Source organism: Zea mays, chromosome 3 (genome assembly GCF_902167145.1).
Source record: "Zea mays cultivar B73 chromosome 3, Zm-B73-REFERENCE-NAM-5.0, whole genome shotgun sequence".
Taxonomy (NCBI): Eukaryota; Viridiplantae; Streptophyta; class Magnoliopsida; order Poales; family Poaceae; genus Zea; species Zea mays.
In genome coordinates this window covers 179,039,852-179,066,549 of record NC_050098.1, presented here as the reverse complement: position 1 = coordinate 179,066,549, position 26,698 = coordinate 179,039,852, and the positions used below count along the sequence as shown (strand labels likewise).

General features: G+C 50.3%; 1 protein-coding gene across 2 annotated transcripts; it reads left to right on the top strand.

The window, feature by feature from the left end:
* The first annotated feature begins 13,225 nt into the window (after positions 1-13,225).
* LOC100281208 (POT family protein) lies at positions 13,226-19,055 on the top strand. 2 transcript variants are annotated; one of them, XM_035965843.1, is made up of 4 exons: positions 13,226-13,516; positions 13,629-13,846; positions 17,551-18,008; positions 18,116-19,055. In XM_035965843.1, exons 1-4 carry the CDS (start codon positions 13,408-13,410, stop codon positions 18,885-18,887), a joined length of 1,557 nt encoding a protein of 518 aa, XP_035821736.1. In that variant the 5' UTR covers positions 13,226-13,407; the 3' UTR covers positions 18,888-19,055. The 2 variants fall into 2 exon arrangements, with proteins under 2 accessions (XP_035821736.1, NP_001354278.1); NM_001367349.1 differs by having other exon boundaries at positions 13,245-13,846.
* Positions 19,056-26,698: the final 7,643 nt, after the last annotated feature.

Genomic DNA, 26,698 nt, shown 5'->3' with positions numbered 1-26,698 from the left:
AACCTCCAGGAATTATATCAGCTGTTTGAAAAATACGCCAAATCCGAAGAGCTCCACCAGCGCAAGGTTGAGTCCCAAAGGAAGCCCAAAGATGCTCCACAGTCCAGCCGCACATGGACGAGGACTCCGCAGCAAGACTCCGGTCGAGACGGCCGCAATCAACAGCAAGTGCACAACATCGCCAACCAGCACCCCGCTACTGATGCCCCTCGTCGCCAGGAATATCCCCCCAGGGCCGCGGAAATGGAACTCGCGGCAGGGGTCGGGGGCGTGCGCAGCCGCCGCGCCGATTCTACTGCCTCTTCCATGGCGAAGACTGCGCCCACCAAACCAAAGACTGCCCAGAAACGAAGGCCACCAAAGACAGGATGGCACAGGCGCAGCCAGCCGACAACCCCAGAGTTGTCGCGCACACTTACCAGCAACCCCCTCCACCATATATCCACGCCCCCGCCCCGCATCCACCGCACCACGCTTACCAACACCATCAGGAAGTACAAATCGTACCTCCCCCACCCCCACCACCACACCAACAACATCAAAACATCCCCCACGCCCCAAAGCAGGAAGACTTCGCCGATCAGCCGTATCGCGGAGTCATTCACATGATAACTGGGGGGTCCAGCACCGACTTCGACACAAAGCGGCAGAAGCGGGACCACTACCGCAGCATCAACCACGTCGCCATCACTGGCCCAGTCGTGCAGACAAAGTGGTCCCACATACCGCTAACCTTCGACGCACGAGACGTCGACCTGCGTAGCGCCCCCCACAGCGACGCCATGGGTATCAATTGCAGCGTGGCAGGCTGGGACCTGCACAAAGACCTAGTCGACAATGGCAGTCAGGCGGACATCATCTTCCTCCACGCCTTCGATCGCATGGGCATAAGCCACAGCCTGCTCAAGCCTTCGAACAACCCGCTGTATGGCTTCGGCGGCAAGGGCACCTTTCCTGTCGGCAAAATAGAGCTGCCTCTCTCCTTCGGTGTAGCACCCAATGCCCGAAGTGAGCAAGTGACCTTTGATATTGTGGATATGGTATATCCGTACAATGCCATCATGGGCCGGGGCTCCATCAATAAGTTCGAAGCTGCCATTCACGGACTGTACCTATGTATGAAGATACCAGGTCCGTTAGGCGTTATTACGATCTACGACAATCAACAGACTGCGCGCAACATAGAGCGGGACTTCGTGCCCGGTCAGAGAAACGTGCACTGCCTCACGGCCCAGCGCGAGGTCCCCGCGCCCGCCAGCCCAACCAATAAACAGCACGACAAGGCACAGCTGCAGAGCAACGACGGGACCAAAACTGTCCCCCTCGACCAGGCCACGCCCAAGCAGACAGTCACTATCAGCGAAGACCTCACTTTGCATGAAGAGGAGAAGCTCCTCTGCTGCCTGTCCAAGAACAAAGACGTCTTTGCCTGGTCAGCCCTCGACCTGGTCGGGGTCAGCCGATCCATAATTGAGCACAGCTTGGGAATCGACCCTTCGGTGAGGCCGAAAAAACAGCGGCTTCGCAAGATGTCCGACGAGAAGACAGAGGCCGCCAAGGCAGAAGTGCACCGCCTCCTGGAAGCCAAATTCATCGAGCCGGTGGCTTACCCCACGTGGCTCTCCAACGTTGTGATGGTGCAGAAAAAGAGCGGGAAGTGGCGAATGTGCATCGACTTCACCTGTCTCAATAAGGCCTGCCCAAAGGACAACTTCCCGCTGCCGCGGATCGACAAAATAGTCGATAGCGCGGCCGGATGCGAAGTCATGTCACTCCTCGACTGCTTCTCCGGTTACCACCAGATATACATGAAAGAGGAAGACAAGGCTAGCACCAGCTTTATAACACCCTTCGGCACATATTGCTTCATCAGAATGCCGGAGGGACTCAAGAACGCCGGGTCCACCTTCTCCAGGCTTACCAAGACAGTGCTCGACGGGCAAGTTGGCAGAAATATATTCACATATGTGGACGACATCGTCGTCGCCAGCAAGAGCAAGGCGGACCATCTCACTGACCTCGCCGAGACATTCGCGAACATGCGAGACGCACGACTCCGCCTAAACCCGGAAAAGTGCGTCTTCGGTGTTCGCCAAGGCAAAATATTGGGCTACCTGGTATCACACCGCGGTATCGAGGCCAACCCAACCAAAATTCAAGCCATCATAAACATGACGCCGCCACAGTCTGCCAGAGACGTCCAGCGCTTGACGGGGAGATTGGCCGCCCTCAACAGATTCATCTCCAGATCTGCTGAGCGAAGTCTCCCTTTCCTCAAAACTCTCCGTGGCGCAAAAGACTTCGCTTGGGGACCAGAGCAGGCAGCGGCCTTCGCCTCATTAAAATAGTACCTGTCGGAGTTGGCAGTCCTTACAAGCCCCGACTCTTCACTACCTCTGTTGCTCTATATTGCGGCTTCGCCGCATGCGGTCAGCGCGGCACTGGTGCAGGAGCAGACAGTTGAGGGCGTGAGCAGGCAGTGCCCAATTTATTACGTCTCCGAAGTGCTGACGCCGTCCAAATGTAACATGATAGAGCTGGAGAAGATTGCCTACGCAGTCGTTATGTCTTCGCGCAAATTGCGCCATTATTTTGAAGCATTCAAGGTCCGGGTCCCCTCAGACAGGGGACTCGGCGAATTGTTCAGAAACCCGGAAGCATCGGTGAGGATTGCCAAGTGGGCGGCCGAACTCTCCGGCTACCACATCAATTTCGAGCCCAGGACAGCCATCAAGTCACAAGTCCTGGCAGACTTCGTCGTCGACTGGACTGGGCCAATAACACAGCCGGACCCGTCCGCAGAGAAGGTTTGGACGATCCATTGCGACGGCGCATGGTGCCACGCGGGGGCAGGTGCTGCGGCAGTCATCACCTCACCAACCGGAGTCAAGCACAGATATGCGGCTCGCCTCAGCTTCGCTCTGGAATCCGACAGATGCACAAATAACATAGCAGAATACGAAGCAGTCATCCTCGGTCTCCGCAAACTGAGGGCCCTTGGGGTCACCACCTGCATCATCAGAACAGACTCCAAGGTAGTTGCCGGCCAGGTCGAGAAAGACTATGCAGCAAAGGACCCCACACTCATGCAATACCTCGCGGCCATCCGAAGTCTCGAGAGACAATTCAAGGGATTCACTTTGCAGCATGTGGACCGGGCCAAGAACGAAGAGGCCGACGCATTGGCCAAGGCTGCCGCCAGAGGCGAGTCCCTGCCCTCCGACGTGTTCTACCATGTCATCGGCACACCAGCCGTCCGGAGCCTCGAAGGGCTCCAAATAACCAATGACAGCGAGGGTCACCGCATAGCCAACCTTATCATGACCGAAGACTGGCGGGCACCAATAACTCTGTTCCTACAGGGGTATTATCACCCAACCGACATCAACGAGGCCAAGCGCCTCAAACATCGAAGCCAGGGCTTCGCACTAATTGAGGGCCAACTCTACAAAAAGGGGGTTAGTTAGCCAATGCTCAAATGCATCACCGAAACCGAAGGTGTCCAGATCCTACGCGAAGTCCACAGTGGTACCTGCGGCTCTCACGCAGGGCCAAGGGCCCTAGCTGCTAAGGTGATCCGCCAAGGTTTCTACTGGCCCGCAATGATCTGTGCCGCAAATCGGGTCACAAGGTCCTGCGAAGCCTGCCAGAAGTTTTCCCCTCGATCAGGCAGCCCTTCGCAATTTACAAAGCTGATCGCCCACACATGGCCTCTCCAGCGCTGGGGCCTAGACATCGTCGGGCCCCTACCCACGGCTCAGGGGAACCTTAAGTTCGCCTTCGTCGCTGTCGAATACTTCACCAAATGGATCGAGGCAAGGGCTGTCTCCACAATAACATCAAAGACTGCCCAAAAATTCTTTTGGCAAAACATTGTTTGCCGCTTCGGAGTACCGTCCGAACTAACAGTCGACAACGGCAAGCAGTTTGACACCCAAGACTTCAAGGATTTTTGCTTCTCCATCGGCACCAAGCTTGCCTTCGCTTCAGTCTATCACCCGCAGTCCAACGGAGTTGTGGAACGCGCCAATGGAAAAATCTTCACAACTGTCAAAAAGATGCTCCTCGACGAAAAAAGGGCAAGTGGGCCGATTTGTTACCCGAGGCGGTCTGGGCACTAAACACGACTGAGTGCAGGGCGACCGGGTTCACTCCTTTCCGCCTTCTATACGGATCGGAGGCCATGACCCCACAAGAAATAAAACATGGGTCCCCACGAACAGTTCCTTCAGCCATCCCCGATGTGGACGAGCCCACTTCAAAGGATCTCATCGATGGAGACCGAGTCTTCGCCCTACAGGCTCTAAACAAATACCAAGCCCAGACAAAAGCATGGCGCGACCACGCAGTCATCCCAAGGGAATTCAGCGAAGGGGACCTCGTACTCGTCCGAACAGCTCGGACAGAGTCCAAGGGCAAGCTGGAGCCCAGGTGGGAGGGCCCCTTCATAGTCAAGACGAAAGCTTCCCCCAGCGCTTACAGGCTCACAACGCCAAGCGACAAAGACCTGGAGCACTCCTCAAACATCGACAACCTCCGCAAATTTTTTGTTTGACTCATCAGGGCCGATTCGCCCTTGTAATTCGCAAAAACAATTTTATTCTGGCCCGCACTCTTTTCCTCCCGGGGGGTGAGGTTTTTAACGAGGCGGAGCCATGTAATATACAAGTGAAAAATCCCCCGCAAAAACATGCGTCGAAAAAAGACCGCGACGACGGTCTTCGACATTCGACCAATACGCAGTCACCGCGAGGCTCAGCGCTAGCCACCCTCGCGTGCGACAACACCGTGCAGAAGTCGCCTAAGGGTGCAGCCGGATTAGCACCACAAGTGCGAAAAATCGAAGTCTACCGCGAAGACTTACCGTGCAGAAGTCGCCTAAGGGTGCAGCCGGATTAGCACAATAAGTGCGAAAAATCGAAGTCTACCGCGAAGACTTACCGTGCAGAAGTCGCCTAAGGGTGCAGCCGGATTAGCACAATAAGTGCGAAAAATCGAAGTCTACCACGAAGACTTACCGTGCAGAAGTCGCCTAAGGGTGCAGCCGGATTAGCACAATAAGTGCGAAAAATCAAAGTCTACCGCGAAGACTTACCGTGCAGAAGTCGCCTAAGGGTGCAGCCGGATTAGCACAATAAGTGCGAAAAATCGAAGTCTACCGCGAAGACTTACCGTGCAGAAGTCGCCTAAGGGTGCAGCTGGGTTAGCACAACAAGTGCGAAAAACCGAAGTCTACCGCGGAGACTATCTGTGCAGAAGTCGCCTACGGGCGCAGCCGGGCTAGCACAATAACAATTACGCCTGACCAAGTACGTAACGCCTTCGCTAGCATAGCCAAATGTGCGAGGGTACACAACTTCATCATACAAGCCACTGCACATGTACAAGCGAGGGCATCACACTCTACATCGGCTCAACCTTCGGAATAATCCCCATCTCCCTATAGTTGAATAACATTATCCTAAGCTCCTCACCGCAAAAAGACTCCGCAATTCCCCCTCACCTGTACTCACGGTGGCCGGCAAGGACAACAGTTCCTGCCGGCCGGCCCTACTCACACGAAGCCGACTGCTGTCCGCCCCACTCACTCTACGCTTCGCAACCGCCCTTCGCCGCCTACACCCAGTACTGGGACCAGGCACATCTTCTGCATCCGCAGTGCGCGGTGAAGCCTCCGCCGCTGCCACATCCAAGGCCGCAAAATAGTCCAAGTCCTCATCCGACGACTCCTCAGTCCACTCAACCAAGCTCCCAGAGTCGCCAAAATCAGAAAACTTAGATATAGACCCATCCAATTTATTACCATCATCCACGATCGAAGCCGCCAAAAAATTAGTAGTGGCGGTTGCGTGCGCAGGCCCAAAATCTTGAACCTGCGCAGCAACCAAGATTCAGCAACATATCCAAAATTCCCTAACTACCCACACCCACTACGCCACCTGCGAAGACCCAGCCGTCGCGGGAGCCTCCGCCGTCGCCTCCGCCGCCACCGTCGCAGGATCTTCAACCCTCGGCGCAGCAGTTGGCGGCGGGCCTTCGCCGGCTGCAGCGGCTGCGGGGGCATCAGGAACGCCTTCGGCGGTCTCCGGGGGTGGGCCTTCGCCGGCCGCAGCGGCTGCGGGGGCATCAGGGGCGCCTTCGGCGGTCTCCGGGAGCGGCTCCAGGGCGGCCTCCGCCGGGTTCGACTCCGGGTCAGGCAGCGTGCTGTTCAAAGCCCTAAAGTCATCCACCCTCTCACCACGCGCCGCCTGAGACACAGCACACAAATTCAGCAAACCTATACATAGCCCACATCCAACAAACACCAAACAAAAGCCAAACATTACCTGACCCCTCGCCGTCTCGGCCCGTTCCCTGACCACCTCTCGACCGTAGGGGCCCCACATCCGGTCGTAGAGGGCTCCGGCGGATTCCTTCACTATAGAGTCCTCGACCTTGTAGATATCACGCTCGAAATCTTCATCAGCTTGGTCGAAGACTTCATAATGCCGGTACCCTTCGCGAGAGAGCGCGTTCATCGCCCCCTCGCAGGTGACCAGGGAAGCATAAGACATAAACCCCTCCACGATGGTGGGGAGCGCCTGCAACTCCTCCTGCACCCACTCCAGGCAGCGAAGTCCGGGCTCTCGGTCCGGCACTTCGAACTCAGCGGTCCACGCGCCCAGCTCATGGTATGAATCCATAAGCTGTTTGCGAGTCCGCTCAACCTCCGTGCGCGTCGCGGCTTCGGCCCTCTCCACACGGCTCTGCAGGGCACGGAGCCGCTCCTCCAACTGCTCGGCGCGCTCCCTGGCAAGACCGCCCTCCACCCGCGCCAAATTGGCCTCCGCCTGCGCAGCCTGCGCCTTGGCGAGGGCCTCATTGGCCTCCCTCCTCTCCTCCGCCAGCTGGCGCCGGAGGTCAGTCTTCTCCCCCACCAGCGCGGCCACCTTGTCCGCCAGCTTGCGGCACTTACTGTCGGCGGCCAATTTTTCCCGGACGGCGTCGGCATGTTGCATCCGAAGTCTCTCGACTTCGGCAGACACAACCGCCGTGAAGGCCCCCGACGCCGCGCGGTCTGCGAAGTCAGCCGCCTGCAAAACGCACGTAAGACCACAGCCCCAATGAAGCCAAAAAATAATAATAATAATAATAATAAAAATAAATATATATATATATATAAAATCGAACCGAAGTCTAGCTCAATGTACCTGACTTAGTGCCTCCTTCACCTCCTTCAGCCCGCGGGACACAGCGCCCGCCTCGTCCCTGACAGCAGCAAGTGCCGGCATCTCGCCGCCAGCACTAAGAGCACCACCCTTCGCCTTTGGCACTACGGCAACTGCCGTGGTCGCCGCGGCAGGCGGATCAACGACAAGTTGGCCTTCGTCCAACCCTGCGACGTATCAACAAATTAAAAAAAATAAAAATAAAAACCGAGCCAGCGACTTACCAACAAGATAGTCTTCCACACTAATGTCGGTGGCGAAGTCGGCGACGCGCTTGCCCGGCGGCGGCAACCCTCGGGCCGCCTTCATGGCCTCCGGCACCCTGCCGGACGCCGGTGCAGCCTTCGCAGTCTTGGAACCACCGGCGGCAGCCGCAGCCTCCGGCGCCCTGCTGGATGCAGGGATGGCCGACTTCGCCGCCAGCGGCGGTAGGCCTCCGCCGGGGGCAGTAGCCTTCGCAGCCCCCCGCTGCCTCTTCAGCCTGGCTTCATGAAGCCTGACGACCGCCTGGCGCTTCTGTGCAGCTCCTTGGCGATCCTTGTCCATCACTGCCGACACAACAACAGCAATATTCCGCCCGTAAGGAAACACTTTCCACTCACGAACCATGCGAGATGTAAAAAAGTCTTCGCCGGCCGCGCGGGGGATAGGAACATTCCTAGGCCACCAACCCCTGGTAACCCTCAGCATCCGCGTCGAAGACTCCCGGAGCTCGGGCGAAGACATCCTTCCCCCCGGGGCCGCGCATGTCCTCATCAATTCTCTAGCAAAACCATCGGAAACCCCAAGTCCTCCCACAGCAGTACCTAGTTTCCTCTTCTTCGAGGACGGGGCGGCCGCCGGCGCGGGGTCGTCTCCAGACTCTACCGCCGGTTTCTTCCCACGACGATCCACATCATCCTGGCCGGGATAACCACCATACGGCAGTCGATTCATTTCAAAAACCCTGTTCAAACGGTCATTCGACCCGCGGATATCCCAGCTGCGCTGGCCCTCTGTCCTCGGCACGTATTGACCAACGATCCGCACCGCCCCATCCTCCGCCTCACGCACAAAGGCAGCCGGATCACGGCTATGCAGATCCAGCGCGAAGACAGGACTTCGCACCAGCTTCCCACCATGGGAAGGCATCCGGCGAGGGCACACTTCGCCCAACGCCCAGCCATGCGCCAAAGGCCATACCCCGTACGCAATAAATTCCTCAACCAAATCGCGCCCGCTGCTCAGGCCGGCGGCGCACCGAAGGGCCCCTTCGTCCGCATCCTCCTCTGCCACTTCAAAAGGCGGGTATGCTAAGTAGAAATGTGAGCACATCTCGGACACGGGGAGCCCCGGATGGTCTTCGACGGTACCCTCCGCGACGTAGAACCAAAAATCTTGCCAATTGCCCCACTTGTTGCGGGCGCAGGGAACTAACTCCACTACCTCCATCGTGGTCTTGTCGGTCTTCGGCGTAAATGTACAGGACCCAAACTGGGCAACTTCATCCCCAATCATCCTCTTCTGCCAGTGCAGGCAATAGTACTTCGCGAAGACTTCGACTGATGGCTGTCCGCCGTACTAAGTCGTCGCCCAGACATACTTCGACAGTGCCACCACGGCATTCGGAGTCAGCTGATGGATCTGAACGTTGAATCTGCGCAGAACCTCCCCAACAAATCGGTGCGCAGGCAGGCGGAGACCGGCAGCGAAGAACGCCTCGAACACAACCAACTCACCTTTCGGCATGGGGACTTCCTCCGTCCCCGGGACACGAGCGACTCCGCTGCCAAAGTAACCCAGTCGCTGCATATCTTGCACGCGGACCGACGACATCCGCGACACACCAAAATCCACCGTATCGCCGGCGCGCAACTCCTCCGCCGCCAAACTACTCAGCGTTTCCTCAGACGATGCGTCGGCCGGCGGCGTAGCGGCAGCGGAAGAAGAAGAGGTCGGCATCGCTACGTACCGTCGGCGGCGGCGGGCGGTTTGCTTCACTCGAGACAGATCTCCGGCGAACAGGAGCAAGGAGGGCAGACGAGCAGCAAGACGGTGGAAAAGGCGGCTAGGGTTTTCACGGAGCGCGGAAGGATAAACTTCAAAACGCGTCGCCCCCGCCCCCTTTTATACACAGGGCGCGACGCTTCGGGAAGCCCGCATTCCAACAGTACGGTGTCAATCAATGGTCATGTCAAAAACCCCCGCGGAACCACTTCGAGCGAGGGCAACGTCTCCACCATCTAGCGACGTCTTCGGCACCAGATGACTTAGTCGAACTTGTCCCTCGGAGGGCAAATGTTGGGGCGAAGGCGAAGACACCACCCTTCGCTCGAGGCCTTCGCCGTGGTCGCCGGTCCAACGGAGACAAGACAACGGGCGAGGACATCCTTCGCTCCATTCGACATCGGGCGAAGACCTACAACGAGGTCATCCCACCGTGCGGCTTCGTCCAGCATGGAGGCCCACGGGTGATCCGGCCCATTGTAACAGGCCCTGCGTGGCCACTGCGAGTTACGGGCCTAATTTGTAAAGGCGCCTCTGTAATTACAGTCTGTAACCCCGCTTTATGGGAATATTCTGGGGATAACCTAGGTGTCTGAGGGCACATGCGTCCTTAACACAAGACGCTGGGCACTCGGATACCTATAAATACCCCCGCACAGTGCCCTTGAGAGGCTAGATTAACAGAGCTATTGCCATCTCGCGCGAGAACCCTGTTAACGTCACTGTTCACCCCCGTTGGATCCCCTTGCAACTGAGAGCAAGTTCCAACAGTGTGCTTAATGAACTGTTGGGCTCTAGGCAACCCTAATTTGTTGGGCCTCGACCAACCCCACCTGGGCTGGGTGTATCAGGTTTTAGGTTTAAGTTTTTGGATCGAAGTCACGTGCTCTCAAGTCGAGAATTTTTAGTGGCTCCCATTCACCCCCTCTAGTCGCCTCACTAGTCCTTCAATTTCTCTATGCCTGGCTCGTTAATGGTGATGAAGCCCGCCTTCGCAGGGGCTGGTGGGATCGATCAACAAATGTGACCTTAGCTTTCTTGGATTTGTTGATGGAGACTGTCTTATGTACCTTGTCCAGGGGGTGGAGTTTGACCTAGTGTTCATCTTATTGAGATCCATCGTGTGATTGGTTGTCAAAGCAAAAATGATGGGCGCCAAATGTTAGGTTCTAACATGTGGGCCCAAGCACTCAGTAGCAAGCGAGGCAACAATGCTCAACAAAACAGGAAGCTAGGGTGCTCAAATGTCTTGTTATGCGTGTCCTATTCAGGGGGCGAATGGAGTATTCATAGGGAAACCAAGGAGATGAGGGCCTAAGTAATTCTCATACCCCTCGTTACTTGCTACATTCTCAGAATATACAATACAACAATATAATTACAAAACAGTATCGATCCCGATCTAATTACACTAGAATTTTTACCCATAGAGGAGGCTGACGGGTGGGCCTTCTTGGCTCGCCTAGGGCGGCCCACCATGCCTTATTTGCTTGTACTCAGCCTTTTAGCCTTAAGTCTTGGGAGGCCTTCGTCTCTAAACTTTCGTCTTGGGGCACTCGTCTTGAGACCATTGTCTTAAAGTCTTTGTGATTAGTGTCTCGGACCGCCTCCTGGGCCCACAACAAGAGGGTCAGTGGCCCTTCGCCTGAGGGCTCCACCCCGACTGACACAACCTTCTCTTAGGTCGTTGATGATGGCAGATCCTTGAGTGCCTTCGCCTTTCGGAAAATTGAGCCCTTGTTATAGGCCCATACCTTCGAGGCCTTCGAATATGACATAGTATTAGCAAAGCCCCATATCGCAAGAGTGTGTGTTACCTGCGCGGGCATAGCAAAGTCTTTACCTCCGAAAGTGGCATTCGACTCCCGCATTCATAGACAAGATTAGTCTAGGGTCAACTGTGGCCGCTTATCAAGTTGGGTCTAGTTCGGCCTTTATCCCAACAATAAGTACGCATGCATGATAATCCTACTATATGTTGATAAAGCCTATTCATGAAGCTAAGTTTAAGCTTTGCTTTGGCTTAGTTGATATTATAGTTTAAGTCCTAGTGACCACTAGTACAGAGAAGATCTATACTGGCGGTCGTAAACCTATTTTTAGTGGCGTTTATCGTAACCGCCAGTGCTAGGGGCCAGTAAAAATCATCATTTTTACAGGCGGGTAACTGAAGACCGCTAGTGAAAATCGATTTTCACTGGCGGTCGACGTAATAAAACCGCCAGTGCAAATCGTTTCCAGGAAACATAAAACAGATTTTAAAAATAGTAAAAAAATTTATTTGTATTAGGACCACCAGTGCAAGTCGCGGCATTTTTCGCGCAAAATTCGCGTGCTACGCGGTTGTTAGTAATCGAACCGTAGACCTCACCCCTCGCGCGTACCCTCCACTACCACTCCGTCTATGACATGCCTTATGTCTAATTTGTAGTTGTTTTCTCCACATATTACAACCATTTGAGTGTAAATTACTTATTTGAGACTCTAAACGAATTCAAATAAAAAAGTTGTCAACTACAAAGATAAATAACTTTTGAAGTTCTATAACTTTTATTTTGACACTTTTTTTATCCGAGGTAGTTTGCAAAATTTGAATTTTAAATTTGACATACTTAGATTCAATTTTTGAGAACCGAAATGAGTTCAAATAAAAAAGTTGTCAACTACAAAGTTTCATAACTTTTAGAGATCTACAACTTTTATTTTGGTGGTTTTGTCATACGAGGTCGTTTGAAAAACTCGAAAAATTAAGGATAAAAATAATTTCTAGTGGCGGTTCCTTAAGAAAACCGCCACTACAAATCATGGATTTCTACTGGCGGTTTTCTTAAGGAACCGCCAGTAGAAATACGATTTCTAGTGGCGGTTTTCTTAAGGAACCGCCACTAGAAATAGCACAGTCGGTGGATAACCGGATCCGTCTGTAAAAATATATCGTCCCGCAGGTGTTGAGCCTTTTTCTACTAGTGGACTTTCGATGTCCGTGATAATTTATTATGGAAGTGAGTTGATTGATAATACTTAATTTGCTACAAGATATAATTTGTCTTGAGGTTGAGTCTATTGGAATATGATATGAATTCTAACGTGTGAGTCATGCGGGGATTTGTTTTCATATTAATTTGCAGTCTGTTCGGTCTATATGGAAGAGGACAACACCGGGAGGAATGTTCTGTATGTATTAACTCTTGGGATGTTACATTTATACAGAGCACACACGAAGTCGAGCTAGCTATCTACTGTCATTGGCGTAGCGTGCATGGCGAGAGCAGATGCGAGCGAGTCGAGCGTTGCGGTTGAAGACAAGTGAGTCATCCGGAGCGAGTCATCTAGCCTGATCTAAAGATGCTCGCCAACACTATATATACATCTTGTAGGTCGTACAGAAAAATAGACTGACTCATTGTATTTTATGTATTATGTAAACTCTCTTCGTATAGTGAAGATTGCCGATTAACAACTGTAAAATTCTATGTATTATATTTGATCATATTTGCATTATTCCATGCATAATGCTCCAAAAGACACACACAATACTATTTTAAGGAAAGTTTAGTTGTTGTCTGCCATCTGCTGGTCATAGCTTGACACAGAAAGTACTACCTCCATTCTCGAATATTTGTCGTCCACTAGTTTATTTTTATACTAAAACACAACAAATAAAAAAAGGATGGAGTACTATTTTTAAGGCTAGTTTGGAAACTTCATTTTCTTAAGGGATTTTATATTTTGCTAAGGAATAATGAACTAATTTCTCTAGGGAAATAAAAATATCTCGGAAAAATAAGTTTCCAAACTAGCCTTAATTAAGGAATGTTTAGCTGCTGTCTGCTACCGGCCGGTCGTAGCACGTTTGACCGTTTGGTACACCTACAAAAGAGTTGAAGATGTCAGGATCAGAACACAGCTGGTTGCGAATTAGGGCACCCACATGTAGGCCTGGATATGTGGGCATGCATATGACACGAGTGCGATTATGCGCACTGACATAACATGATTTTCCCTTGAGCCTTGGTTTGCATATATAGCTGAACTCATCTCCATCATTGTGTTTTTTTTTTTTCGAGAAACACTCACTGACGGCAGTAATAGCCAGTAGGGCGCTGGAATAAATACTCCAGCCGTTGCTGCGGCCATTAGCCACGAGACGAATTGAAGCCGCAAAAGGTTCGACGTGCTCCTATCGTTGCGGAGGCGCGCCGCGGGGATACGAATGGAGTCCGGCGGCGCCGGCGAGCTTCTGTCCGGACCTGCTGGGTCGCCCGTCACATCCAAACCCGGCGGTGGGCGTGGCGGTTGGCGTGCCGCCCTCTTCATCATCGGTAATCATGCAGATTGCAAGTCTCCAAATTTCCTAGTTCGTCCGCAGGTTTTCATGCTTCACTGTCACCGTTGCTGTTGGCTGTTGCTATGCTACCATATATATATATGCAGTGATGGGGTTCTTTGAGCGTATTGGGTTCGTCGGCGTGTCGGCCAACTTGATCACGTACCTCACCGGGCCACTCGGCATGTCCACGGCTGCCGCGGCCGCCGGCGTGAACGCGTGGTCCGGAACCGTGCAGGTGCTACCGCTCGTCGGCGCTCTCGTCGCTGATTCGCGGCTTGGCCGGTATCGAGCTATCCTCGCCGCCTGCGTGCTCTATCTTCTGGTCAGTTTGCATTCCAAAGAAAGTACTATCGATTACAAATTATAAAACATGAGCTTATTTGGTTATATGCTTGGTATACGCTATATATAGATACACGATAATTATATTTAAAAATAAAAAATATCTTATAATCTAAGATAAAAAAATCAAATCTTATTTTAAGTTAAAATGAGATGAGTATTTGTTTTCTCACATCTTGGTTGTTGCCTTCTTGGCATTTCTTTTCATCTTTTGCATCCGGCCGGCGACGATTAAGGCAAGCCGTGATGGTGCTGATCTAGGAGCTAATAGGAGAGAAACTGTCTCTTGCCATGCAAATCTTTTTCCCATGCCGGGACGATGGTGCTGATCTAAGAGCTGATAGGAGAGAAATTGTCTCCTGCCATGCAATCTTTTTTCCGTGATATAATCCTAGGAGAGAAATTGGCGTGGGTGAGAGGGGGCAAATAGATCTGTTGTTGTTCAAAAAAGAAGACACGTGACATGAGAGGGTGCGCCGGAGAGAATTGAATGGCAGGAACGACTAAGATGTCATACAGTAATCGTAAGAGTTCCGTGCGACCCACCGCCGTACACCATTGATTTCAAGATATTGAGACATATATCCAAGGGTTTCTAACAAATTGAGAGTTATTTTTTAATTCTTTCGTTTTTAATAGTATACATTTCTTTTTCTTTTTTACACTATATAGATATAGCCATATATATAGGCGCGCGGTATAGTAATACCAATATCGTGTGTATATGAGTATTTGTTAGAAACTGATATTTCATCCAAGTTTTTTTTAATAAAAATAGCCCTGAAATGAGGTAACATCAACGTTGCCGTCTTCGCAGTTGGTAACCTCACGCACATTAAAGAGGCTCCCGTTATTGGGCTGTCAACAGTAGAACAGCTATCCTATTCTATCTTTATTTTAAATTTTATTCTATAAATAGTATCATCTCTACAGTGTAAATCCTTTATTTTATACGGTCTGCTACGCTACGGACAGCTTTAAAGTGTGAACATTGCCTATATCGTGGGACCACTAAAAATAGCATACACACGATACTTTCAATGTTATTTTATGAGTTGTAGATGTTCAAAAGAATAAAGATGTTTAGTCACCAGCAAGTTAGATTAGATTAGACTTGAAACTTAACTGAAGTCACAAGTCAAGATATTCAAACACATATAGATAGCCATTGTTCCTATCATGTCAAGTATATCTTTGTTCTGGACTTGTTGTAGGCAATGTAGGGACTAGGGTTCCAAATCTAATACAACATACATATTTTTGTAACACTTATTTATTGAACATGTCGACCAATATCCTACACCGTGTAATATAGTGGGTCTAATTGTCATCGTGAAAAACTTACCATTTTATCACATAGGATGTCAGATGCATGCACCACTTATTCCATCCTGTTTGGATTCTACGGCTAATTTCGTCATCAATATTCTCATTTCTATATAGCATAGATTATAAACGTCGAAATGCATCCTTCCCTAGACACTACTTGACTTTATAAAATTACATCTTCTTTATAAGTATTAGTGTTGAGGTCACATATCATATATTTGGTTTTAGTTTTATAGAGTCTAAAAACTTTGGACTCTTATAGCAACTCCACTAGTTCCCGAAAGAATAGCTTCTTAAATGATTGTTTACGAAATTGATAAATATGGTTTGGAAGTAAAAAATCCTTTTATCTCCAACAGTTCTCTCTATACGTAGGCACTAATTCAATTTTTAAATCCATTTGTGGGCCCAAAGATTTTATTACTTTCAGTGGTACTGCGCCGGCAGAGACCAAAAATATTATAAATCGATGAATACAAGATTTATGAGGACTCTTCGATATAGTTATATGACGACTCTTCGATGTTTTTAATATGCATTTTTTTGGTGAAGCACATAATAATTTTGACTTATTCTGCATTATCCACTCGAGTCACCACTCAGAGCATATTATAAATCGATGAATGCAAGATCAGAGCCTGCAAAACTGAAAACCATACCTGAGAGTAGGGCTGGAAAATTAGCTCGAGGCTCGTGAGCCGGCTCGAGCTCGGTGCGGCTCGGCTCGGCTCGGAGCGGCTCGCGAGCCTCGAACGAGCTGAGCCGAGCCTCTTCTTCGAGCTCGTTTTTGCACCGAGCCGAGCCAGCTCGCGAGCCGGCTCGCGAGCCTTGCAAAAATGATCAATTTATGGAATAATAATGAATATTAGATAATTTTATGGATAATAGATCATTTTTAGTCTTTGATGATGAATATATAATGTTAATTCACCAAATAATGCAACGATAAGTACCAGAATATGGCTCGCGAGCCGAGCCGAGCCGGCTCGCGAGCCAAGGTCGAGCCGAGCCGAGCCTCTTTCGCCAGCTCGTGAAATGGACGAGCCGAGCCGAGCCGAGCTCGTTCAGTCACCGAGCCGCACCGAGCCGAGCTCGGCTCGGCTCGTTTCCAGCCCTACCTGAGAGATCATACCAATTACAATGAGACACCCTTAGACTGCTAGGGTATTTAGACACACTTCAAACGTTTCTCCTCCTACTGATTCTCATATACGAAAGGAAGTTTGTTAGTTTCACCTCCACATGTAGTTGATAACTCGATCAACTCCCAAGGAAGTCAGAAACATAGATTTACTTTCACCTCCACATGTGACTACAACCCTGTTGCCTGCTACAAAATGACATTGATGTTGCTTTCGATGCAGATTTCCTATATTTCCCAGAATGCCTACTTATGTCAACAGGAAGACATGTTTCATAATTCAGACCAAAAACTATATAGCCAGCTCGGCTGGAAGACATCTTTCAAAATTCAGACAAAAAATTATACAGCCGGCTCGACTATAAGACATCTTTCAAAATTTAGACCAAAATTACACAGGTAGCTCAACCTGAAGATATAGTGGAACAATAAGCATTGAACTTTATTCACCATTCACAAAGAAGAAGACCCTCCAAACTGCAGTAGCGTCGAGCGGATGTTCTCACGGCAACTGCTACTACAGGGAGAACTCACGGCGACAGGGAGGGAGAACTAGCGGCAGTGGGGAGGTAGGGCCCTAGCAACGAGGGGAGGGGGAGGGGAAAATGGCCTTGCCGGCGTCGAGGAGAGAGCCCTAGCGGCAGGGCCAGCTATGTCCTATGTGGTGGCTGGGACTGCTCTCGTGGCGAGACGAACAAGAAACCTAATTCGCACCTATTTTTTATGCATCTAGAATACGCGGGGATAGCAAAATTTGGCGCCATATTGATTTTCGGGAGGTATCAGGAGTTGGAATACTCTAGCTAAATGTATTGACAAAATAAGATAGGATAGAAACTTGATAAATTTATTAAGTTCATTTCAGGAGCTATTGGAGAGCAGATTTACTACTATTTCTCTAAATCATCAATTTAAGAAGTTCTTTCGAGAACTATTGGAGTTGCTCTTAGGACTGGTTTGGTGATAAGTGAATTAAAGGGGATCCATAAGGGAGGAATTCCCTTGCTACTTAAAATTGAATAGCAAGAAGATAAGAGATGTCACTTGTTCTCATGTCGGAATTTGTACTTTCACGCCCACGAACTAGGAAATTCCTACTCTAGGATCACATCCTGAATATGGTACTCATAGTCATATCCTCATAGGCAAGCAATTGCAACCATGTTTGGCAATTCACCTTGACACTCTTCTACAATGTACTTCAATGATTACAGAGCTTGGGAATGCTAACAGCCTCATCCATGATGCTAACCGCGAGCTCGCCGCCGTCGCCGTCTCCTGCCCGGCTCACCCTCTTCTATGTCGCGCTCTACCTGCTGGCTCTGGCGCAAGGCTTTTTTGGGCCATGCGGGGAAGCCTTCGGAGCAGACCAGTTCACGCCTAGCGACATCGACGACCTCAGCGCGCCCACACTCCGGAGCTCATACTTCAACTGGTTCCACTTCTCCATGTCCTGGGGCTACGCCATCGCGACGGCTGGGCTGAGCTACGTCCAGGACAACGCCGGCTGGACCTTGGGGTTCGGCGCGTGCTGGACCGCCATGGTGCTATGCCTTGTCGTCTTCTTACTTGGCACGCGAACGTACCGTGCCGCCAAGCAACCCATCGATGGCGTGCAGGCGTGGGTCGCGAGGGTCTTCCGTCGGAGTGGCACCACTCCAACTGATGAAAGGTGAACACGAGCAAACACGGTTCTGTTGTATTGCAGCTACGTGTACGTCTACATCACAGACAGAGGGGTCTTGTCCTGAGTCCTGACGAAGCTTATTGATTGTGCAGGCTGCTTCTAGCTCCACAACCTGAGGGTGAGGGCGGACTCATAGCTAAGCTGCTCCCGATATGGTTGACGAGCTTAGTCTTCGCAGCCATCTACTCGCAGACGTCCACTCTGTTCACCAAGCAAGCCAGCACATTGGACAGGCACCTTGGCACGGAGACGGGTCTCGTCGTGCCGCCCGCGGCGCTCCAGTGCTTGATCGACGTCACCTTCATCGTCATGATCCCCTTATACGACCGCGTCATTGTGCCCTTGGCGAGGCGCCTCACAGGGCACGCCTCGGGCATCACGATGCTCCAGCGCATCGGCGCCAGCATGGCCACGTCCTGTGTCGCCATGGCCGTCGCGGCGCTGGTGGAAGTCAGGCGGCTCCGCGTGGCCAGAGACGCGGGCCTGGTCGACCGGCCGGACGTGGCTCTGCCGATGAGCCTGTGGTGGATGATTCCGCAGTACGTTCTCATGGGCCTTGCCGCGGTGCTGGGTATGGTTGGCCTCGAGGAGTTCTTCTACGACCAGATGCCCGACGCTCTCCGCAGCGTCGGTCTCGCGCTGTGCCTGAGCATCTTTGGGGTGGGAAGCTACGCCAGCAGCATGCTTGTGTCCGTCATCGACTGGGCGACGAGGGTCAAAGGGGAGAGCTGGTTCTCTGACAATCTCAACCGAGCCCACCTCGACTACTTCTACTGGCTCCTGGCAGGGCTCGCGGCTCTGGAGGTAGCCGTCTTCTTGCATTTTGCAAATCGATACGTCTACACAAAAAAAGCCGAGCTGTGAATCTGCAATTCTTGAAACTTTACAAGTATAAAAAATACTTCGCTTATGTTAAAAGAACATGATGTTGGATTTTAGTTGGGCCTGGCCCAATTTTATTTAATTAGGACAAAAAAATCCTAAGGCATGGACAAAATGCTGGTGAAATAAAGTGTTTAGTCTCACACGGAACTTCGGCGAAATGTCTCCACTCCACCAACTCTAGCTCCGTCCGTTCATCCAAATAATCTTTGTCCAGTCGTTATGCTGCCGAAATTCCGATCGCTCATTCGTCCGATCATTCGATCGTTCGTCTGTTCGTTCGTTCATAGTTCATATTCATCGTTCGTCGTTCGTTCAAAGTCTCTATTCATCGTTCATCATTTATTCATACGAACTATTCATCGTTCGTTCAAAGTCCTTATTCATCGTGCATCGTTCATTCATGGTGTGTATTCATCGTTCATCGTTCGTTCATAGTCCGTATTCATCGTTCATCGTTCGTTCATACGAATTATTCATCGTTCGTTCATATTCCGTATTCATCGTTCATCGTTCGTTCATAGTCCCTATTCATCGTTCATCGTTCATTCATAGTCCATATTCATCGTTCATAGTCCATATTCATCGTTCATCGTTCGTTCATAGTCCCTATTCATCGTTCATCGTTCGTTCATAATCTCTATTCATCGTTCGGTCATACGACTATTCACCAGTACTATTCATCGCTACTATTCATCATCGTTACTATACATTGTTACTATTTACCATTACTATTCATCGTCGATATCTGCCGTTACTATTTCACCATCACTATCCATCGCTACTATTCATCGATCATCTGATCACCCCAAATTTTAACTGCTCATCCATCATGGTGTCTAGCTCACCTAAGACCTGCCAGACCAATATTCCAGTCATACGAACTCTGGTGACTGTGATTTTCCTTCCAGTAAGAACTTCTCATCTAGTCACCCATCCCAGATTTCTCCAAGTCGAGCACGCTTAACTTTGAGATTCTTTTGAACCACGCTTCCAAACTCAGATTCCAATAATTCTTGTTTCTAAATTATTATCAAACTATTCCCTATCCAACCATATCATCCCTTAAGCATGGTTCATATTCCAGAAAACTCCCAAAATATTCTTGTCTCATATTCTGCCTATAATTTCCCTGTTCGGACTAATTCAGATGATTCATTCGTCGCTATTCTCACCAAAAGTGAACTCTACTGTACTACACCACATACGCGGATACGCCTAGCTATAAATAGACCCAGTTACCCTCTCCATCTCCACACACTCAACACCCTCAGCCAAGGCAAACCCCCACCCACTCAGTTATCCCGCTCTGCCGGCTATGCGCATAGTGTCGCTTTACGTTCAATCCACCCTCTTGGTAAGCACCTCCACTCCACCACCAGTAATATCACAACATCACATGACACAGATTCTGCTCAAGACTCTACCCATCCATATATCGCCATTCAGACCACTATACTAAATATTTGTTGATATACTTGTTGGTTTGTATGTTTGCTTGTTCATGTTGCATAGTTATCAGAGCGTTCGTGCCGTCTCGTGAAGGCCAGATCTACAAGTCTACGCTAGACGGTGGAGCCAGAAGTCAGTTCCGCGAGCTCTCACCCTTTCGCCGGTTAAGCACGACAAGCTCACTGGATCACTTTGATGCATAAATTACCTATGCTTTTTCAACCACAACCCTCAGCATGTTATTTTATGCGTGATATGATTTTGAGACAAGTTATTATGGCCACCTAGCCTTGGAACTTTGCCGCAATTAATCTTTATACTCCTTGACACCTTTGTTACAAATGATTTGAGAAAAGATGTGAGTTTTCAAAAGAAAATGTTTTTCAAAATTGGTATGATGAAGGGTTGTCACCCTTATCACCCTTGAGTGGGATGATCACGGACTCCCTGGTTTAGGGGACGGCCTAAGGTGATGGCTCAGATGGTTTAGGTGTGAGCATGAAGGATTGTCCCTCTCACCTAAGGACCGGTTTGTCATCACTCCTTATCTATACTCTTATCAAGTACAACCACTTGAGACTGTATGGGCAGTCACTCAATCTGAACTTGTACGGTCCGAACCCCAGGGTTATGATGGCTGGGGAGCACCGGGAGGATAAGGAAGGGGAATGTTTTGTCCGGTTTGGGCATGGTGGTGGCCTTGTTCCTTCCGGTATAATCGCTAAGGTAATGACGTGCAAGGAAAGAGAGAGATTCGGCATTCGGATCTCACAACGATGAGACTGCAGAAACTGGACTAGTGGATAAAGTGTACACCTCTGCGCAGAGTTTAAAATCCTATTCGAATAGTCCGCATCCTAAGATATGGAAGAGTCATGGCATGGATTTGACAATTAGTGTTTTGTTTTCCAAAAATGCTTTTGAAAAGTGGTTTTAAAAGGTCCGCGGTTGAGCCATGAGCTATGGTGGACGGGAAGTCCAGTAGCTATTGTTGAAAATGAAAACCAGTGAGAAACTGCTGAGATGCCTGGATGGTTTTGTCCAGGGTATTTTGTTCTATATTGAAAAACTTCTTGCTCCTTTGAGAGAGGATGCGCTTTGAAAAATATAAAATGTTTTACAAAATAACCCTGCATCAAATATTGCTCTTTCTGCAAAAATATCATGAGCTCTACATACTCCATGCATTATATCTAATTTCCCCATTCCGTGGGTGAAGGTGGGCTGCTGAGTACGTATGTACTCACCCTTGCTTATTTGTTGTTTTTCAGAAAAGGAGATCGCTGACCGGGTAAGAGTTACGTCTGTCCCCAACCTTGCCTATGGTTGTTGGACCGCTGATTTGCTTCGCTGCGTATATTGGGTGTCGGGTACCGTAATTAGGGGTACCCCCAACACTCCTAAACACGGCTGGTAATCGCCATCAGCACAAGCTGCAGAGACTGATGGGCGCAATTAAGGACAAGGCTTCGTATACTCAAGGGACGTGATCTCGCCTCGCCCGAGCCTAGCCTCGGACGGGAACAGTAGTCCAGGCAAATTCACGCCTCGCCCGAGGGCCTCCTCAAGCAACGGGCGCGCCCTCAACTCGCCCGAAGCCCAGCTCGGACAGGCTTTGTTGTGAAGCAACCTTGGCCAAATCGCCTCACCAACCGACCGCATCGCATGCGCATTCAATGCGAGGATCGCCTGACACCTTATCCTGACACACGCGCCTCAGTCGGCAAGGTCGAAGTGACCGCAGTCACTTCGCCCTTCCACTGACCGACCTGACAGGAAAACAACGCCGCTCGCCCCTCTCCGACTGCTGTGCCACTCGCCAGGGTAAGGCTGACAATAGCTAAGTCCAGCCTCAGGCGCAACAGGAAGCTCCGCCTCTCCCGACCTTGGGCCTTGGCCTCAGGAGGAGGTCCCCGCCTCGCCTGACCCCAGGGCTCGGCCTCACCCTCAACCTCGGAAAGGTGGCCACCGCCTCGCCCGACCCCAGGGCTCGGCCTCGCCCTCAGCCTCGGAAGGTGGTCTCTGCCTCGCCCGACCCCAGGGCTCGACCTCACCCTCGACCTTGGAAGGTGGTCTCCGCCTCGCCCGACCCCAGGGCTCAGCCTCAACCTCGACCTCGGGAGGAATCGCATCCTCGCCCGACCTCGGCCTCAGGAGGAGTCTCCGCCTCGCCCGACCTTGGGCTCGGACCGACCACGCCACAGAAGATACATCATTACCCTACCCCTAGCTAGCTTAGGCTATGGGGGAACAAGATTGGCGTCCCATCCAGGCTCGCCCCGGTAACAAGTAATGATGGCTCCCCGCGTGCGTCCATGACGACGGCGGTTCTCAGCCCCCTACGGAAGCAAGGAGACGTCAGCAAGGTCCCAGCAGCCCCGACAGCTGTGCTTCTACAGGGCTCAAACGCTCCTCCGACGGCCACGACACCGCGTACACAGGGCTCTAGCACCTCTCCGACAGCCACGTTGGCATGTACATAGGGCTCTGGCTCCTCTCTGCCGGACACGTTAGCATATTTCTACACCCCCATTGTACACCTGGACCCTCTCCTTGCATCTATAAAAGGAAGGGCCAGGGCCCTCGTACGAGAGTGTGGTCGCGCGGGAGCACGGGCTGACGAGCAGGCTCGCTCTCTCTCCCTCGCGAGCGCTTGTAACCCCTACTGCAAGCACATCCCCCCTTGGCGCAGGATAACATGAGCCACGTTCTTCCCCCCTTGTGTTCCATTTCGCGCCAACTCATCTGGGCTGGGACACGCAGCGACAATTTCACTCGTCGGTCCAGGGACCCCCGGGGTCGAAACGTCGACATCGGGCTACTTCAGCCCCACTCTAATGATATGTCCGAGTTGTGGACCAACTCTTAAAGTTGATCGCCACCTTTATAGGTTTGTCTCATTTAAGCAGATCTGGAATCATCTGATGTATAAATGTGTTTACTAGCCTCCTGGAACTAGTAATTGTATCACATTTGAGTCCCAGAGGATTGGGGCGCTTCAGGTGGTATCGGAGCTGTTAGGTTGGCCGCAGGACGTAACCCTTAGCCTTGATCCAAAAGTTTTTGAGTCAAAACTATTTTCTAAAAAAATCTTGCTCTCATCCCTCCATTTCAAAACTGTTTCCCCCTTTCCTTCTCTTAGAAGTCAGATGGAGGTCCGCTACCAAACCAGCTTTTGCCAGAATAAAGATGGATTCCCTAAGTTGCTGAGAGCTTGCACAGTTTGCCTCGGTATCAGGAGCTAGCCAGAGTATGATGGTCATGAATTCGTCGAGCATGGCACAGACAAGTGTGTCGTGACTATATACATTGGACCCAGTTCGCACCATGTGGAATGGAGTGTCACTACTGCAGGGCACATATTCAGAGACACCTGCCAAGTTGTCGCTCGCAAGGCATTGAGGGCCCTGTGTCAAATCTATGAAGAAGAAGTGGCCGACACCCCGCTCAGATTCTTTCCGCCCTTTCAGAGAGACCGCCTGTTTGGATGGCTAGGGTGCGTGCATTGGAAGGGTAGCTGCTGCTTGAGGACGACCCCACATTTGTGTACCTCACTGCATACCTGCTCACCCTGGATGCACAGTATGATTTCTTGTCTCGGCACCACCGTCAGATGATTGCCTGAGCAGAAGATGCAGAGAAGCGCAACCGTAAGCTCCATGTGGATCTCACCACAGCTCAAGTCCGTACAACTGCCTTGGAAAGTCGTGAAGCCATTGTTGTTGAAGCCCTGAAGCAAGCCAAAGACGAGCACATCTAGAAGCTAATGGAGGCCTACTTGGTAACCCACAACCAACGTAGAGCCCTGCGGATCCAAGAGCCCGCTTCATCCAACCCAGTTCAACCTATGAGAGCTGAAGATCCCCAGATTCTTGAAGGTCACCCAGTCTCTGTCAGAGGAGAGAAGAAGGCTTGGGAACTCCCGGTAGGAGCCATAGTCTTGGAAGGAATGCCAATCTCCCCTCAGGCTATGGATAAGCAAGAGCTCCCCGAATCCTCCCAAGATCCACCGCTGTAGTTGTTTGAGCCCCTCACCATGAAGAAGATTCGAGCACCCTCCCTTGAGATCAAAGAAGAACCTGCAAGCACCCCACCAGCACTGCCGCCCTCTGAGGAGCTACAAGAGCCAGTTCCGCTTGAAGAAGAGATTGACCCCGTCCTGCCATCTCAGTCACCGCCAGAAGAAGTCATCAACATCAGCTCCCTCTTGACCCATCCAGGAGATGTCTCAGATTGAAGTTGTGTGCCAGCCTCGCCAAAAGAGAAGCTGGTTGGTCTGAAGTTAGTTATGCCCAGTCCTCTGCATGCATTGGGTACTGAAGTTTTTTCTTCACTTTGGCTAGAGCCCTGCATGTATGAGAGGTAATCGTGTAGACTCGTGTTTTGCAAAATTATATTTGTGTGGCCCCCTAGGGCATTTCAAAATAATTTATGCTTGATGTTTGCCCCTCTTTTGAGTGCATATGTGATGCTTTAATGTTAGTGCTCATAAGTCGCATTTATCATAGTTCTCAGTTCAGAAGCTGAGCAATAGTAGTTATGCTTAGCCCCCGAATCCAAGTAGTACGTGCTTTGAAAAACTATATTCTTCCCTTATTTGAAACATTTGATTTGTTTGGTCTTATCATTGCTGAGCTCTTGTGTTTTATTTCTTTTTAAGAAAGGTTTTCTCTAAAAACATAGATCACAAATGAGAGCTAATCCTTGCCTTATGCTTCCATTCTCATCTTAACCCATCTCAAGAGAAAAGCACCTTACCCAAGAAGATACCGTAAAGCTTACCCTTGAAGCTTGGAATAAGCTATAGAAGGAACCTGTCCAGTCGCTCAGTTAAAAAGCACCGACCGTGAGAATCAAAGCACTGCCCCTGAGTCAAAGTAAACAAAAAAAGAGGACAGAAGAAGTTATTACCATACAGAGAGGCAAAGATTCTTGGAACCAGAAACCACAAACATCAGGGTCATTAACCCCACCACTCACTCATGCCCCCCGCACCCGTGCTCCGCCTCCATGCGCACTACCATAGCCCCACGCCCCTTTGCAGCGCACCCACCGCCACCATCATCGTCGGCAACAAGCCCCCTTCCCCTCTATCGCGCCTACTACCACGTGTCACTTGCTCCGTCACCACCACTCCACAACCAAACACCACCGCTCACCTATAAAACTCCCCCACCAACTCCCTCGGTTCCTATTCCGCTCAAAGCACACACCTGATAAGATCCCCTCTGCCAAATCGCAAGCAACTCCATTTTCCACTCCCTCGCCCCTAAGATCACAATGCTTGGTGATTCTTGGGTTGAAGACTGTTGTACATGGTTCATAGTCTTTGGTTTCCTCCTTTGTATGATGGTAATACTCTTTGATAGAATCCTCCAGTGGGAAGAACAAAGAGAAAGAAAGAGGCAGTGAAAAGTGAAAAGAAAATAGCGAAGAGAAGATAAGAAGAAGGTTCTCCCAAAATCAACCCTGTGTCAGTCATCTCTCAGCAGCCTGCTCAAGCAACAACAGCAGAAGAAGGCCCCGTAACACCCGTGTTATGAGGTACTTCAAGGAGTTCAAATCCTCAAGATTCAAGAGTTCTACCCTCATTCTTTTTAAGTGGGGTAGTGTTCCAGTAAGGTTCCTGCTATGGAGAAAAAGAAGGCATGTAGCAAGCTTATGGAGGACCAGATCATCCAAGCATATAAGTTTCTGGATGAGAAGTGGTCACCCAAGTTTTGTAGATGAAGCACCAGAAGACCAATCAAGGAAGGAATCCATGTGGGAGTTCGCAAGAGAAAGGTTTGTGTGTTGGCCTCGATGCTTCCTCAATAAGCTAGCTGCCAAGCGAAAGCTAGAAGCCTGAAGATGATCTTTGAGTAGCCAGAATCAGCGTTTGCAATCAGCAACCGGATGCTCCACAAAGGCCAGATTTTGTTGAAGTTCCATCTCCTCGAAGAGTCTGCATAATGAAGATATGTAGCTGAAGTAAAGCTATACCCATAACCCTTCTAAGCCGAATCTCGAGGACGAGATTCATTTTAAGTGGGGTAGACCTGTAGCACCCCAAAAAATCAAATCTTGAATTTTAACTCAAACTTGCTCTAAATTCAAAATGAATTTTAAATTTCATTTCAAATTGTTTATTTGCAAGTTAATCTAAACAAATAAAATATAGTGGTCTATATTCTCTCCAAAATCCTCCTCAAAATATCCTACAAATATTTCCCTAGTGATCCCCTTCAAATTCTTTTTAGAAATACTGCCCAAATATTCCGCCGATAATTCTCCAAATATTTTTCTCCTGAGAAATACCTTCAGAATCATTTTAAAGTCCCTACAAATATTTTCTACATAAT